At 40.0% G+C, this 16378-nt stretch overlaps 2 protein-coding genes across 17 annotated transcripts in view; one reads left to right on the top strand and one right to left on the bottom strand.

Annotated features, from left to right (window-relative positions):
• Positions 1 to 49: 49 nt before the first annotated feature.
• dkk3a (dickkopf WNT signaling pathway inhibitor 3a) lies at positions 50 to 4847 on the bottom strand. Of its 2 annotated transcripts, XM_042321024.1 has the most exons (8): positions 4687 to 4846; positions 4222 to 4519; positions 3760 to 3885; positions 3504 to 3584; positions 2484 to 2576; positions 1550 to 1694; positions 978 to 1134; positions 50 to 804 (listed from the first exon to the last, which is right to left on the bottom strand). In XM_042321024.1, the coding sequence occupies exons 2-8, from the start codon at positions 4426 to 4428 to the stop codon at positions 717 to 719; spliced, it is 897 nt and encodes a 298-aa protein (XP_042176958.1). In that variant the 5' UTR covers positions 4429 to 4519; positions 4687 to 4846; the 3' UTR covers positions 50 to 716. The 2 variants fall into 2 exon arrangements, with proteins under 2 accessions (XP_042176958.1, XP_042176959.1); XM_042321025.1 differs by lacking the exon at positions 3760 to 3885 and having other exon boundaries at positions 4687 to 4847.
• Positions 4848 to 5953: 1106 nt separating this feature from the next.
• LOC112249569 (F-actin-monooxygenase MICAL2) overlaps positions 5954 to 16378 on the top strand; it is a 46510-nt gene continuing 36085 nt past the window's right edge. For 9 of the 15 annotated variants that reach the window (XM_042321007.1, XM_042321004.1, XM_042321014.1 and 6 more), the window contains exon 1: positions 5955 to 6132. The gene's annotated coding sequence lies outside the window, so the exon portion shown is untranslated. Of the gene's footprint in view, positions 6133 to 16378 lie in introns of all 15 variants that reach the window. The other 6 variants (XM_042321006.1, XM_042321005.1, XM_042321002.1 and 3 more) reach the window with 2 other exon arrangements.

Here is a 16378-nt window from a genome sequence, read left to right as displayed (position 1 = left end):
GAACATGGTATACATATAAGAATATTTACATCTCAAGAATAGACAGCTACATTTTCAAAGCCTTTTATTTTCTTATGAGCAAAAGTTGTGCAAGCTGCATGTGTCTGGGTTATAGTTTCCATTACCAAGTTGTGAGCATGATGAGCTGACCTGTCAAAGTGCTCCATATATTCAGAAATTTCATCTGTTCTTGTTTAAACCACTATTTAAAACAAAAACCAGGACTAAGCAAGCTACTTCACATGTATACAGTGCATTGTGTTTATTCTTTCTTCGTCCCTAACTTGACTTAATTCCTTTGAGCAAAGGGCCTCAACAGTGCATCTCCAGCAAACTATCCATCCTGAGGGTAGGCACATAAGTGAGACATCAGAGAGCAGGAGGAGGTACATATTTGTTAAAACACGAACTCTTATTGCGGTATTGGAGTGTAGTCATCATACACACTACCTTGAACAGCGTAAACGTCTAGGAATTTCATCTAATACATACATGGTGTTATGCACTACGTAACATCTAGAGCTTTGGTTAACTTCGAGCAGATAGAGAGAACTGCAATGGCTTGAATAAACAATGACAAGCTTATAGATGGAAGAATCTTACATGTAAGCCTTGTGAGACGCCGGTGAGCAACTTCATTTTCTAGGCTGAAATCACTGGAGACCCCTCTATCTGATTGTCTACAGGCCTGAAAAGGTTGAGCTGCATGGTTACTCCTAGACAATATAGTCAATTTCTGAATAAAGTGTGTCTGTCAGGTCCTCTTCACTCGAGTTCTGTCTTTTCAGACACAGGGAGCCTCGGCTGTCAAAGAGATGAAGAAATATCCATTTGTAGCATCATACTGGGTCAACAGCATTTTGAGTGATGGCTATGGCTTTTGTCTACCATGTGTTTTTGCAAAAAAAATGTAATGACTTCTGCCTTAATTTCAATTGAATATAAACGTTGCGGGTTTGCAGCACATAGACTCTTACCCGAGATGTTGGCACTGGAGGTCCCCAGCACAGGGACAGTGTTCCCTTGATCCCTGGCCCTCTATGTCCCAGGACAGCAACTCCATAAGGTGGTTGGGGGAGCCATGACAGCGCTCACGCTCTATTGGCTTGGCCGTGCACACAGGGAACTGCAGGGCTGACCACAAGGTAAGGGGAGAGCGATGGGTAGTGACAAAGGTAAGTGACATTACTACAGAAACCTAAATACAGGTGCACAGTATATGGACCGTGCTTAGAGGGGAAAGCAGGTTATGGGCTTTCAAATGATCACTTAACTATCTGAAACTTCAATGCACCCTGCTTCACTTGACTTTGTGACTATCATAATTGGCTAATTACATTGAGAACAGAGACTTTGTGGTATCGCAATTTGAAGCCTCCCTTTTTTGGATGTCAAAGAAATCCCTGTAGGTTTTTATCTGGCTGAGTCAAAGCCAAATGGAAGGAGCCCATTTCGCTCACCACAGATTATGTTAATTTCATGTAGAATGACTCATGGTGTATAATTTAGCAGAGGAATTATGTTGTGTGTGTGACCTTGTGGCCTGCACCTTTATGGAAAGCACAGCAGAGGTCTGGGCTGCAGTCGTTCTGGTATTGGCAGATGCTGCCAGCTTCCCCCTTAGTGGCGTTCTGGCTGCACTGGCCCCACACACACAGCTGTCCTGTACAGCACTCTTCATTCTTTTTGCAGGGCTGGAACACACACACACACAGTGACAAACTGTTAGATGACATGCATGGCATCATATAAACCCCATGGTCATGGAATTGCATGACCGGTCTCGTGTAACTCTCATAAGCTCTCTAGGTGCAGATTCCTGCTACTTGTGCAAGCTGAACCAATATTGGGATCTAATTAATAGTGTGCTGCTTGACATATGACTGTGTTTTTCTGTGCAGGACATTAACACAGGCCTTATCAACTAGGAAGAACTATTCTCAGCATACCTTTGACTTTGAATGCAAGCTAGTATCTACAGTATTATGTGGATGGATTTCCACTCTGCCCTGCCAAAAACATTGGTCTTAAATTCAATTACATTGCTTGTGTCTGTAGAGTAGGCTCTCTCATTACCTCTCATCCTGCGCCTCTCTTTGTCCTCGGATAGAGGGGGAGAGAGGTGGAGCTCTTATTCATTCAGACACATGCTTTAATATGCAGCCAAGAGGAGAGAAGCTCTCCCCCATGAAACACTCCAGTTACACTTGTGGCAACACTGCAATGCAGTAACAATGCAGAAGCAGCTGCATCATATTGTTTAAGCAATCTGCTGCTCTGTGATTGCTGTGTGTGTGCATGTGTGCACTAAGGCACTGTTACAAAACCTGGAGATGGTCTGTAGTTGTATGTAATAGGAACTAGAAAGTAGTCAAAGCCCCCTGGGAAATATGGGTCTGCATAAATACATTCTACTGTAGATGGGTTCAGTGTCAGGGTTTGTAAAATGTGTGTCACTGTTAATAACCATGAAATGGACCTACCACGTCGAGGGCTTTGCAGGTTAGACACTTGGATCGGTGCGTCTCATACCGGCAATATTTCCCCTTCTCACAATCCTCATCAATGATACACTCCTGTGAGGTAAGGGAAGAGGGGACATTCAAGACACCCTCCTTCACAGATTCACCTGCAGAGGGTCGCTATATGGTACCAAAGCCGCCCACAATCCAGAGTTTTTCACTAGAAAACAGATTGTACTGGGAAAATTGGCTAAATCAAACATGGTAGTCTTGAAGAGAAATTCAGAGGTTGTAGCCATGTACTATTGCAAACTTCTTTACAAAGGTTACTTTAAAATAACTTTAAAGTACATTTTTGAGGATGTGATATGTTGTTGCACGATCTCCTCCAATATTTTTCTGTGCCAAAAGTGACCTGAATAAAATGGGCCTGCTGTTGAAACTGGGACAATGAGCTACTTGTCCCAAAATGTTAAAGTAAACATCCAATTCCCTCTCACTTGTCTCTCTACCACATATCATAAGGAAAAGACTGGCAGGAATAGCACGCTCTGAGACTGTCAATTATTTTAACTAAATATTAAAACCTGTAACTGCAATTAAGGGCTGAGTCGTGGCTGCCATATATAATTAACATAGACAGGATGCAGCTCTGAAGAGAGCTTATCAACCAGCCACCATCCAGCACATGTCACTCTGCCTGGATAAGACATAGCTTTAGCCTGGCTTATAGAGAAGGAGACTGGAGAGGCGTACAGAGCCTGGGTCAAGTGAAATGAGACGCCCAAACATGACAGCCGCTGTGGCCGCATGCAGAGCAGCGCAGAAAGAGGAAACAGCCCATGACTTGATGCATTTTTCATGAATTGTGACTTGCATTAAGGATGGAATTGTTTTCATCTTATGCCCACTGTCTTTTATTAACCACAAAACACCAGTTAGAGTTGTAGTGTTCCAGTTATTGTGGATGTTTTTATTATTATTATTTTTTAATCTGTTGTAAATGATGGAGGGAAATTCCAAAGATTGTTGTTGACTCACATGATTAATATTATTTCCCTTGCCACTGGACTGGATAACTGTTCTGGTGATGTGGGTCTCTTCTGTTCTGTTGTCTGTCTCCTAAAGAAAGAGAGACACATTTCCAGTTAGGATCACTTCTGTAGGATTTCTGCAATTTTGCTTTCAGTCTTCATACCAAATGTGGGATGCCAAAATAATACTACCATACAGTATTACAATTCATAATAGCATTTCAGCATCCTAGGTTTGAATGTAATTATGACTATTACTGCACCTTGTGTACTGTCTCTATGGTGTGAATGGATTGGTTTTCAACCACACTCTCAGAAGTGCTATCGTTGTGATAATTTGAGGGAAGGTTATTGGGATGCAAGCTGGACTTGGCACTCTCATTGTCCATCTAAAGAGGTTTGATGCAAAAGATCAATGTTACATTGAGGTCACCACTGTTTTTTTTTTTACACATTGTGCATGTTAAGATTGACTTAGACTCATCTCAACCCACATGGGCAACTGTTTTTATTAGTCTAATAAAGATTTATGTCTCAAGTTAAACTTGTTGCTTTAACAAAAAAGTTTCAGATCAACTAAAATTATATAATAAGAGTGTACTGCACTATTATCTGTTGCATTTTACATAACATTAAAAATCATACAGATGAAAGGGGTGCTATGGGACATTTATTTATCAAAGCTCTGAAAATATACATCTGAATAGACCTAACCATTAACCGACCTGGTGCACCGAGTCATCCAGTTTATTATGCGTGTCCTCCATCAGTTGCTCTACCTCCTCAAACATGTCGTTTAATGTCGTGTGTCCTTGTGCCATATTATCCTCAAGGATCTGGTTGATGTCCAAATCCACGGGCCTGGCAGATTCAGGAAGGAGGATGCCATGGATAGACGTTAGGCTCAGGGTTAGAAGAGAGAAATACAACATCCTTGCTGCTGCACGAAAAGGCACCAGAATGAATTAGGTTCTTTGGACGTTGCCTCTGCGCATTGGGTGTGTGCGGTGCTGCTGCTGCACTCTGTCAGAAGAGAGGGGGAGGGGAGAGGGGGGAGACTGTATTGCCTTATGCATGTATTTATATTTTGAGAAAGATGTAGTTTATTTTGCCCCAAGTTATACTACGAATGTAGGCTATAGCCTAGTCGACAGGTGCAAGCCAAAGTGGTACATTTTCGATGCTCTTACCTTTCATAGTGGCGCCAGTGGCGAGCCTATTCTGGGCCAGCGGCAGCAGGCTGTGGGAGGATGCGGTCAATGAAGGAGGGACGGTGGCACACCGCAATGAGCAGACTTGCCTAGAGCCTTTGTTGACGTTGGAACATCTAATGAGACCACCGTCAGTGTTGACAACGACTCTTTATTTTGACTCTTCAATTAGAAGTTTATAATTCACTTGTTAATATGTTTCCCAATCATTAGGCCTAGTTACAATGTATTACAGTTGTGATAATTAGATACACAGGAACAGAGTCTGCTGTGACTGTATGTAAACGTGGATGCATAATATGGCTATGTCGCATGTTTTCTCCCATTTACCACTAGATGGCCTCATTTGCATGGAAATTATTTTCAGTAGCCTCGTCTAAACCACTGCGGAGTAGCCTAGTTTATAGGTTTATGGTTACTGCTAGACGTTTGCGTTAAACGCCCACCCACTACCACGAGCAACCACCTGACTAAGTAACCATCTTATGTAACCATACCAAACATAAACATATTATGCTAATTTGAGTGTCTTGGATTTAGCCTTACTATGTTAAATCGAGTCTGAGACCAGGCTGTTTAGAGTGGTCACTCCTTGGTATGAGGGCCTTGTGATGACATTGGGGCAGAGAGGTGTCACGGTGATGATCTGACCATGTCATCGCCATCATCTGAACATGTCATTTTATGTAATGGAAGAAACAGTCAATACTTTGAAAGCAGTCCAATTTTACTCACTGCGTTAGTGATTGTCAAATGTAGCCTATTAGAGGATACATACATTTTGCATAATTTGATGCATGTTCTTTGTTTTGTTTGTTTGTTCTTGAAACATACTGGACACTACACTGAACCGCTGGATATTATATTTTTGCTAGAGCCTGTGCACGTGCCTCAATCATTTGCTGAGTGCATCTTGCGCCTCAAAATGTATTTGAATTATTACAATGAAATGCATCATGATTTAGGCTATATGCTGATATTACATTTGGTTAATTTATGTGTTGCTTAATTAGCAAAAGACCAATTAAACTGAAATCCATCTTTATTCTCCATAAAATAATAATCAGAGTATACTACAATCTATGCTGTAATTTTTTTGCTACATCTACAGTATTTGCGTGTAAAGTTCTAATGACGCCTTTTATCATTTAAATTTCGAGCACAGTGTATCAGAAGTTACCATTGGGTCTTGTAATCTCCAGCACCGCCCTCGTGCAATAGACGGGAGGTACTATAGTGAGACAGTAATTTAGCCCAGTAGTAGTTCAGAGTGAGTGACTGGAAGAAACGTACCGACACACATAGCCAGCGCAAATTCTATTAGAAACATTTTCTCTGACCGGTCATTGAGGTTTTGAATACCCCTCTTCAATCAACTGCGAAGACTGGACCAGTTGATTTATTTTTTCTAATCTATAAACTAAAGTAAGTCACACTTCCAATTACGCATGTTTCACAAATCAGTGACCACTGGGCAGATGTCTAGGCAATTGAGCAACATGACAGTTAAGTCTGAACACTGTGACATAGTTTATTCAAGTTTGTAAAATCGAATCTTATCTGAGGAATTGATTTTGTTTCTCTACTGTGGGATTTGTACATGTTTTTTTTGCCTTAGTATTCAAATAAATACATTCTGATAGGATTAGATACAGATTCCTGTACATACAGTAAGAGCCTGTGTGTCTGAACTGGACAATAAAGCATCTGGTTTGTCTCCATACTCTGATAAAATAGCTCTGTGTGTTCAACCATTATAATAATGATGTATGTGTCTCCACCATAATCCAGGTTTAAAAGACTTTATGCTTGATGTGTCTGGCTGAGTTTTACAATGTTATAAGCTACTACCATGGCATGGTAATTTTCTTTAAAGTTACATTGAGTTACATTAAGAGCGAGACAGTAAATTACTAACACTGTACTATTAGTTTGAGTAGTGTGATTTGTCACCAGAGATAAGTGACTATTGAAGACTAAAGGATCATTTGAGTATCCAGGCTGGCACTTTTCTCACATCTTCTCCCATATATGAGAGAGGTTGTGAGAAATGTTCCAGCCTGAATACTCAGAGATAATCATTTAGTCTTCAATCATCACTTGTCTCAGGTGAGACTATGTTTATGCCAAATTAGAATTGGTCACAATTTTGGATTCATTTGTCAATTGAAATCAAGCTTTATTTATACAGCACATTTCAGACATGAATGCGACATAATGTGCTTCACAGGAAAAAACATAAATAAAAAATTATGAAAATAAACACCTAAATATTTACTACACAACAAACATAATAGGATAAAAAACAAAAGAATAACAATACAAACTGAAAGACTAAAAAAGCACCCTAAGGAGAAGCTAAGCTAAAAAGGTGTGTATTAAGATCTCTTTTAAATATGTTCGGTTTCGGCCCGCCTCAGGTTCTCTGGCAGGCTATGCCTTTACGCTTGATGTACAGTTGAAGTCGGAAGTTTACATACACTTAGGTTGGAGTCATTAAAACTCATTTTTCAACCACTCCACAAATTTATTTTGAACAAATTATAGTTTTGGCAAGTCGGTTAGGACATCTACTTTGTGCATTACACAAGTAATTTTTTACAACAGTTGACTGTACCTTTAAACAACTTGGAAAATTCCAGAAAATTATGTCATGGCTTTAGAAGCTATCCACAGTAAAACGAGTCCTATATCGACATATCTTGAAAGGCCGCTCAGTAAGGAAGAAGCCACTGCTCTAAAACCGCCATAAATAAGCCAGACTATGGTTTGCTGCACATGGGGTCAAATATGGTACTTTTTGGAGAAATGTCCTCTGGTCTGATGAAACAAAAATAGAACTGTTTGGCCATAATGACCATTGCTATGTTTGGAGGAAAAAGGGGAGGCTTGCAAGCTGAAGAACACCATCCCAACCGTGAAGCACGGGGGTGGCAGCATCATGTTGTGGGGGTGCTTTGACTGCAGCAGGGAATGGTGCACTTTACAAAATAGATGGCATCATGAGGGAGGAAAATTCTGTGGATATATTGAAGCATCTCAAGACAAGACAGTTAAAGCTGGGTCGCAAATGGGTCTTCCAAATGGACAATGACCCCAAGCATACTTCCCAAGTTGTGGCAAAATGGCTTCAGGACAACAAAGTATTGGAGTGGCCTTCACAAAGCCCTGCCCCAGTCCCATAGAAAATTTGTGGGCAGAACTGAAAAAGCGTTTGCGAGCAAGGAGGCCTACAAACCTGACTCAGTTACACCAGCTCTGTCAGGAGGAATGGGCCAAAATTCACCCAATTTATTGTGGGAAGCTTGTGTAAGGCTACCCGAAACGTTTAACCCAAGTTAAACAATTTCAAGGCAATGTTACCAAATACTAATTGAGTGTATGTAAACTTCTGACCCACTGGGAATGTGATGAAAGCAATAATATCTGAAATAAATAATTCTCTCTACTATTATTCTGACATTTTAAGTTCTTAAAATAAATTGGTGATCCTAACTGACCTAAAACAGGGTTTTTGTTACTAGGATGAAATGTCAGGAATTGTGAAAAACTGAGTTTAAATGTATTTGGCTAAGATGTATGTAAACTTCCGACTTCAACTGTATCTGGCTGAGTTTTACAGTGGTATAGGCTTCTACCATGGCATGGTATTTTCTTTACATTGAGTTACATTAAGAGAAAGACAATGATTAAGCAGTCATTCATTGAAGGTTCATCACCCTTTTATCTCAGGAAAACTATATTATTATTATGTGATTGTTTTCTTAATCATAGTATACTGTTAAGGCTTTATTATATTGTATTCATATCAACAGATATTACTGTCTGCACAAGCCAGTGAGCATTTTCTCCCCCTGCAGCTCTTAGTGGTGAAATACAGAGTTACACAAAGGCCCTTTTTCTGTCAGATGAATTCATGTTCCCCTTTCATAAGAATTATGGGAAGTTCTAAGGTTACCCACTAACGTGTTTGATTTTGAGTTTGAACTTGTGGCTTTAAATAATAAATACTGTACAGCAGGCTTTGTCCCAGGTGAGGCACATTAGCTACAGCATACAAGGTCAGATGATCACAGATCAGTTTCAGAGACACCTGTAAGGTATTTAGATACGGTATATAATCTGTTATAAGCACACATTTTGGATTACTGAAATCTGAATGGAATTGTCCATTTTCTTTTGGGTAATCTTGAAAGTGTATCTACAGTATGTGGTGGTATCTGTCTGATTATGTTTATCTCAAAGTCACACTAGAAAATAGGCCACTGTGAGTACCTGGCCATGAGAGAGCAGCTGTGACTCAGTAAGGACATTTTGAGAAGGCAGCGGCAATCATACAGTCATGTAATTTTCCACCCCCTCTTGAATGAGCAATAATTTCCTGTGCATCCTGTGCCGGTTGAAAACATGGCACGCTCTTCCTCACCGTGCTGTAAAACTTAAAGTCCTGCTTTATTACTCTGTGCTTCACTACCTTACTGATAGAGTATGTGTCAACATCTCAATAGACAACATGTCTACGTGTCTGAATCTGTCTCAGGCATTGGTTGTCCATGTGTGATTTAAATACTCTGTTCTCCCTGGATTTGAAAAACATTGCACGCTCAAACAGAAAACACAATTTTTTTTTTCTCCTGTCTTGTTGGAATTTCCTCAGGAATGTTCAATCTTGATAGTATTTCTTGTGCTTAACTGAAGTTAAGGAACAGTAAAAAATAATATTGTTCACTAAGATTTATACACTTGCTGTTAGCCATGGGAGTATACTCTTAGAAAAATGTGTTCTTTGGAGTGCTGTATAGAGCTTTTAGGTGTTCCATGTATGAAGCAAGCGATAGAACCCTTTTTGGTTTGATATGGAACCTTTTTCCAATACTATACAACATAGACAAATGTGATTTCTTCAGAGCAAATGTTTATGTGCAGTGTATACAACAGACATTAACAAATCAAAAGTTTATCTGTAGCGGTCCTCTTCTGTCATTTTTCTTCTCTTGTTTTTATCACCATACCTATGCTATCTGGAATAACAATACATCATCAGGTTTGACTTGCTCTCCCCAAAAGCAGATTTCAAGAAAGATCACAAGGTTTTATATCGGGAGTGAATGTAGATGTAAAGATGCTGAAGGTTGATGGTCTCTCTCTAGACGTCACAGTTAGTCTAATTGAGGGGGTGGGTGGGTAAAGATCAAATCCACGCTGATTTATTCCGTTTTAATATGTCTACATAAAAGTTCCCAAATGTTGTTAAAACTCAAGAGTTAGTGTGTTGCCAAAATATCTGCATTTGCCCCCTTAAGGGAGTTTCCCAAACTCAGCACAAATCTGCTGCTGTTGTAATTTTGTCAAAATTTACTAAGTTTGTAATTAGTGGTTGTGCCGAGGCTTCAGGGGCAGACTCGGACAAAAATTCAGCCCTGGCATTTTAGCCACACCAGCCACCATCCAAATAATAATTCACATTTCCCGTTGCTGCAGGATACTTTCCCTGCTGTAGCAAACTGGCTCAAATTAAGATCATACATTTGTGTGTCTCTATTTTTTTCCTACCTCCACTGTTCTCACCTCTGAGCTGTCTCTGCTAAGCCTCCTTTCCCACAGCACTGGTAACAGAAGACCAGGGAACCCCACTGCCTGTGCTGGGCCCAGCAACATCCTAGTTGTGAATGATTAAGCACATGTATTAGATAGAAAATAACAAAAATTACTGAATAAATGCTTAATAGATGACCATTGGCCCATAATACCTTATAAAATCCTCAGAGTGCCTGACTGTCATACATGTCCTCCCCTATCTTAAGGGTTAATTACTATTACATACAGTGCCTTCGGAAAGTATTCAGACCCCTTGACTTTTTCCACATTTTGTTACGTTACTGCCTTATTCTAAAATTGATTAAATAGTTTCCCCCCCTCATCAATCTACACACAATACCCCATAATGACAAAGCAATTTATTTAAAAAAGCGAATTCATTAAAAATTCAAATGGAAATATCACATTTACATAAGTATTCAGACCCTTTACTCTGTACTTTGTTGAAGCACCGTTGGCAGCAATTACAGCATCAAGTTTTCTTGGGTATGACGCTACAAGCTTGGCACACCTGTATTTGGGGAGTTTCTCCCATTCTCTGCAGATCCTCTCAAGCTCTGTCAGGTTGGATGGGGAGCATCGCTACGCAGCTATTTTCAGGTCTCTTCAGAGATGTTAGATCTCATTCAAGTCCAGGCTCTAGCTGGGCCACTCAAGGATATTCAGAGGCGTGTCCTTAAACCACTTCTGCGTTGTCTTGGCTGTATGCTTAGGGTTGTTGTCCTGTTGGAAGGTGAACCTTTGTCCCAGTCTGAGGTCCTGAGTGCTCTGGAGCAGGTTTTCATTAAGGATCTCTCTGTACTTTGCTCCGTTCATCTTTTCCTCGATCCTGACTAGTCTTGCCACTCTACCATAAAGGCTTGATTGGTGGAGTGCTGCAGAGGTGGTTGTCCTTCTGGAAGGTTCTTCCATCTCCACAGAGGAACTATAGAGCTCTATAGAGCTCTGTCAGAGTGACCATTGGGTTCTTGGTCACTCTGGCCAAGGCCTTTCTCCCCCGAATGCTTAGTTTGTCTGGGTGGCCAGCTCTAGGAAGAGTCTTGGTGGTTCCAGATGTCTCCATAATTCATAAATGGAAGACCAATGTGTTCTTTCCAAATCATGTCCAATCAATTCAATTTAGCACAGATACTCCAATCAAGTTGTTAATACATCTCAAAGATGATCAATGGAAACAGGATGCACCTGAGCTCAATTTTGAGTCTCATAGCAAAGGGTCTGAATACTTTTGTAAATATGGTATTTCTGTTTTTTATTTTTTTTTATACATTTGCAATATTATTTTAAAACCTTTTTTCACTTTGAAATGATGGGGTATTGCGTGTCGATTGCGGAGGAAAAATAGTTTAAAAATCTATTTTAGTATAAGGCTGTAACGTAACAAAATGTAGAAAAAGTCAAGGGGTCTGAATACTTTCTGAAGGCACCGTAAGGGCAGTGTGTGCTTCCATTAACCAACACAAAAAGACCTCCCCAGCAGGTGTTAATACTATAGCTTTTTAAACAATTCATGAAGCTTGGAGCCAAACCCCTGGTTGTATCTCAACTTTCCAAGCAGAAGTTGTAGTTACTGTATATTTTAGTTGGAAATGGTCTGATATTGTGATAGCCACATATTAAAATTGCTTTCTGAAATGTTGTTCTGGTTGTACAACTACTTGTTAATGGAAGCCCAAGCGGTTGTTTACCGTAGTTCAACAGAAGTCCTTAAGTTTTTATTATGACATCTATACAGAAAAAACTGTTGCAAATACCATCATGTGGTCACATCCAACAAGACCAATATAACCAGAGGACAAAGCGGTCCATTCATTCCATCCACTGCAGGATTTTCTCACCATTTGCTGTTGTTATTTCAACAATGGTGTGAATGAAGATGTTGTCTTGTACCACACCTTGCAGGGCAAAGGGAACAACCTTATCCCCCAGCAGAATACTAATACACCCTTTGCATAAACAAATGACCCTGCCCCAAACTAATTAAAGCACCTGTATACTATGCTGAGCCCCTCCCAGCCATCTCCCAGCACTCATAAACATTACATCACAAAAACACACTGATAACGGACTACAGAATAGACCCAGAGTCATGAGCACGGCCATTGGATTGGCACTGTAGGCACTGTATATATTATAGAGGAGCCACAATATTAAGAAACTGTCAGTACATCTCTACAGCCTTTTAGCAAACAAAATAGGCTTTCCAGCCTCCAGTGGCGATGCCTATGTAATGTAATCCGACACCAGAGTCAATGTTACCAGTGATGCCAATTTAGCAATTTTATTGCTAGATTTAGCAACTTTTCAGACTACCCTGGAAACTTTTATTTCAAACAGCACCTAGCAACAAATTTAGCTACTTTTAAAAATGTATTTGGAACTTTTAGTAACTTTTGAAAAGTGACTCAAACGCTAAAATGCACAAATTTTCCCTCTAAATGACACAAAAACTATTTTCTCTGTCACACTCAGTCACAACACACGTGCCTGGCTGCAAAAGTGCATTGTGAGTGATGTCAGCAGCGGGCACTCAGCTCGTGCACAGGCAGCAGCAGGCAAGCAGCAATTTCAGTCAATTGCAAATCATTGTTGGCTGACTGCAGCAGCAGTAGTACGTGTTCGACGAGCCAAACCCAATGAATATATTTGGTCACGAATGTTTGATCTTGAACAGAACTTACAACATCAATCAACATGTCTTAATCAAAATTGTACAGCCAGAATTACAGAAAAGAGTGGGAGTCTGTACCTGAACAAATGTCAAATCATATTTATTGCCGAGATGGCCAGTCAATTTGAATAACGTTATTGTGCATTCTACATAATGACACAGATTTACGTTATCAAGCAATGACATCACAATGTCATTTAGCAACTTTTAGCAACAAATCAACCTGCCTCTAGCAACTTACCCTGAAAATTAGTTGGCAACACTGCTCGTTACTACATCTCATAAAAGAATACCCAGTCGCTGACTGAACAGACTGAGATTCAGAAACATTGAAACAACTTTTTAATTGACCTTTAACAGAGGATTATTTAGCAATTATTACACATTAATTCAGTGTTTCATTGTAATACATTATAACTTTAATAAAAAGCAGTAGCACTGTATTTAATGTATTTTAGATGGCTATTGGCTTATGCATTATAAAAGCCAATCTAACAACCTTTTTAGGCAATTGCAAGTTAGTGTCCGTCATACGTGTTCCCTCGAACCCCCCTTCCCTAATTAGGCCTACGTGTTAATTAGCCTACTATTTCGTACAATATATCCCCAAAATATTAACTGGCAGCATTAGGCTACATATGTGTATTTTGTCTGTTTTCTCCCTACCTCGACTGCAGCAGAAGCTGATCCGTTGGTGCTAAGCCTAGCATCATTTCTCAGTACAGTCACAGAACTCAGCAGAACCAGAATGTTTAGAAAATAAGTTTGTAAATTTCACACATTTAGCAGCGTAGGCCTCGAGGCACCACCTTTTAACAATCCATGATCTGGGCTGACTGATGACAGAGTCAGAGCGGGTGTTTTTACTGAGGCATGTTTGAGTTTGAATGTGACATTTTTTGTGACCTCAGCTCAGCCAATCAGAAAACCTGGCCGTCCTAAATGCTCCAATATATTATTGACAATAGAGAAATTGCACAAAAATCTTTCAAACCAAATCTTGACAGGCACATGGACCTCCTGCCATGTCCGTTTTTAAAATTATTATTATTATTTTAATTTTATTTTTTATAACAGTTTTGTTTTTACCAGCCAGTCCAACAAAAAGATGGTCTGGCCCATCTGGCATTTGCTAGAATAGCCAGATGGACAATTTGCCTGTGTGAGGCTTGATTTATACACGGATGTTAGAGATAAAAACCGCACCAGAGCACCTGCTCTGGGGCCTCAGGTTAATCTAATTGTATAACTAGTTTGACATGAACCAAGCCTTTGGATTCAGAGCTATGTCTCTCTCAGGGCTCACTACAGTAAAGAAGACAAATAAACTGAAGTCAAGAAAACAGCAGACAGCATTCCAAATGAGCAGCGTCTGTCTGTAGGCTTATTCACAATATCCCAGAGCAGAACTGTGTGAACTTTCTTCTTCCTCTTTGCATTACTTCCTTCCTAGAGCCACACTGTGGAAGTGAGCACATGTTTCCAGGCAACAGCTCCAGCACCAGGACAGAACGAGGATGTGGGAGGTTGAGGCTCAGAAAGCAAATCACTTGCAGGATTTATGCATGGTTTAAATTGGTTTATCCTTTCAGTAGGATCCCGCTCTGCCAACTTAAACCACCACCTCAGTCATCAGCAGGATATAAATCGGCAACTAGACTACATTAACATGTTTCCCCTGGCTTGTACAAGCTCAGAAATCGGTCATTAAGGGAACTTAAAAGGAGTTTGACTCAGTCCTTGTGCTTTAACCTCCAGCAAAGGCAGTTTCACAGTGGCAGCTCTCCATCCCTTTGATCTGGACAGGAAAACAGACACACTCACATATCAGATGACCCAATAACACATCAGAGCTCTGCCACATGTAGCTGGAGGCAGTGGTGGAAAAAGTACCCAATTTGTCATACTTGAGTAAAGTAAACATACCTTAATAGAAAATGACTCTAGTAAAAAGGAAAGTCACCCAGTAAAATACTACTTGAGTAAAAATATATTTAACTATTAAAAGTAAATGGAATTGCTCAAATATACTTAAGTATCAAAAGTAAAATTATAAATTATTTCAAATAGCTTTTATTTTACCTTTATTTAACTAGGCAAGTCAGTTAAGAACCAATTCTTTTTTTCAATGACGGCCTAGGAACAGTTAACTGCCTGTTCAGGGGCAGAACGACAGATTTGTACCTTGTCAGCTCGGGGATTTGAACTTGCAACCTTCTGGTTACTAGTCCAACGCTCTAACCACTAGGCTACCCTACCTTACATAAATTCCTTCATGTTTTTTAGACAATGGCATAATCCAACACTTAGACATAATTTACAAACAAAGCATGAGGGGCGGCAGGTAGCCTAGTGGTTAGAGCGTTGGGCCAGTAACCTGAATGTTGCTAGATCAAATCCTGACCTGACAAGACACAAGTCTGTTGTTCTGCCCCTGAACAAGGCAGTTAACCCACAGTTCCTAAGCTGTCATTGTAAATAACAATTTGTTCTTAACTGACTTTCCTCGTTAATAAAATACATGTGTGTTTAGTAAGTCTGCCAGATCAGAGGCAGTAGGGATGTTCTCTTGATAAGTACATGAATTGGAGCAATTGCCTGTCCTGCTAAGCATTCAAAATGCTACTTGTATGGAGTAAGAAGTACATTATTTTCTTTAGGAATGTAGTGAAGTAAAAGTAAAAGTTGTCAAAAATATACAGATACACCGAAAAATGACTTAAGTAGTACTTTAAAGTATTTTTACTTAAGTACTTTACACCACTTGCTGGATGCATATCATGACTTTCTTTACCCTCAAATTACTGTAAGGTTTAAAGTATAATTGTGTTTACAGAGCAACAACCCCTAAGCACTCCATCATTGTGTCTATGATCACAATAAATGGTCATCAAGTGTCATGGACAGAGTCCAGCAGTCCTTTTTCTGAAGAGTGGCACAGATCCTTCAGGTCTGATGGAGCTGTTCTCTTTGTGGTCAGCAACACAGTGTATTTATGTTTGTAGAGTGGTCTTATACATATGTCAGGCTATCCTCCAGGACATGTGCTGTGTTCCTCTGGAACATGACACCTGTCTATTCTGAGCATGACTTCCCTGAAAGCTGCCTTAGTGGCTCCTCTATTCCTTCCCTGTGGTCATACAGTGTCATATAAACCCCTCGGTGCCATTCTGAAATATGGAACAGAATCTTTGGATCCAATTGCCTCTGCTGACTGAATGTCTGTCTGACTGTCTGGGGGAATGTCAGTTACCAAAAAAATCTGCCTTGTGCAGTCACTTCTCACCGTAAGAATCTTGATCTCGCTCACATTATGAGGACCTCATGTTACTGTATGGTCTATTGGTGTAATGATTGCATTGAATATGACATCAGTCCAGTGTTTCCCTGATTTTTCAATGT

The sequence above is a fragment of the Oncorhynchus tshawytscha genome, linkage group LG04 (genome assembly GCF_018296145.1).
Source record: "Oncorhynchus tshawytscha isolate Ot180627B linkage group LG04, Otsh_v2.0, whole genome shotgun sequence".
In the NCBI taxonomy this organism is placed as follows: domain Eukaryota; kingdom Metazoa; phylum Chordata; class Actinopteri; order Salmoniformes; family Salmonidae; genus Oncorhynchus; species Oncorhynchus tshawytscha.
Note: the sequence above shows the minus strand (reverse complement) of the source record. Positions and strands in the feature narration are given on the sequence as shown.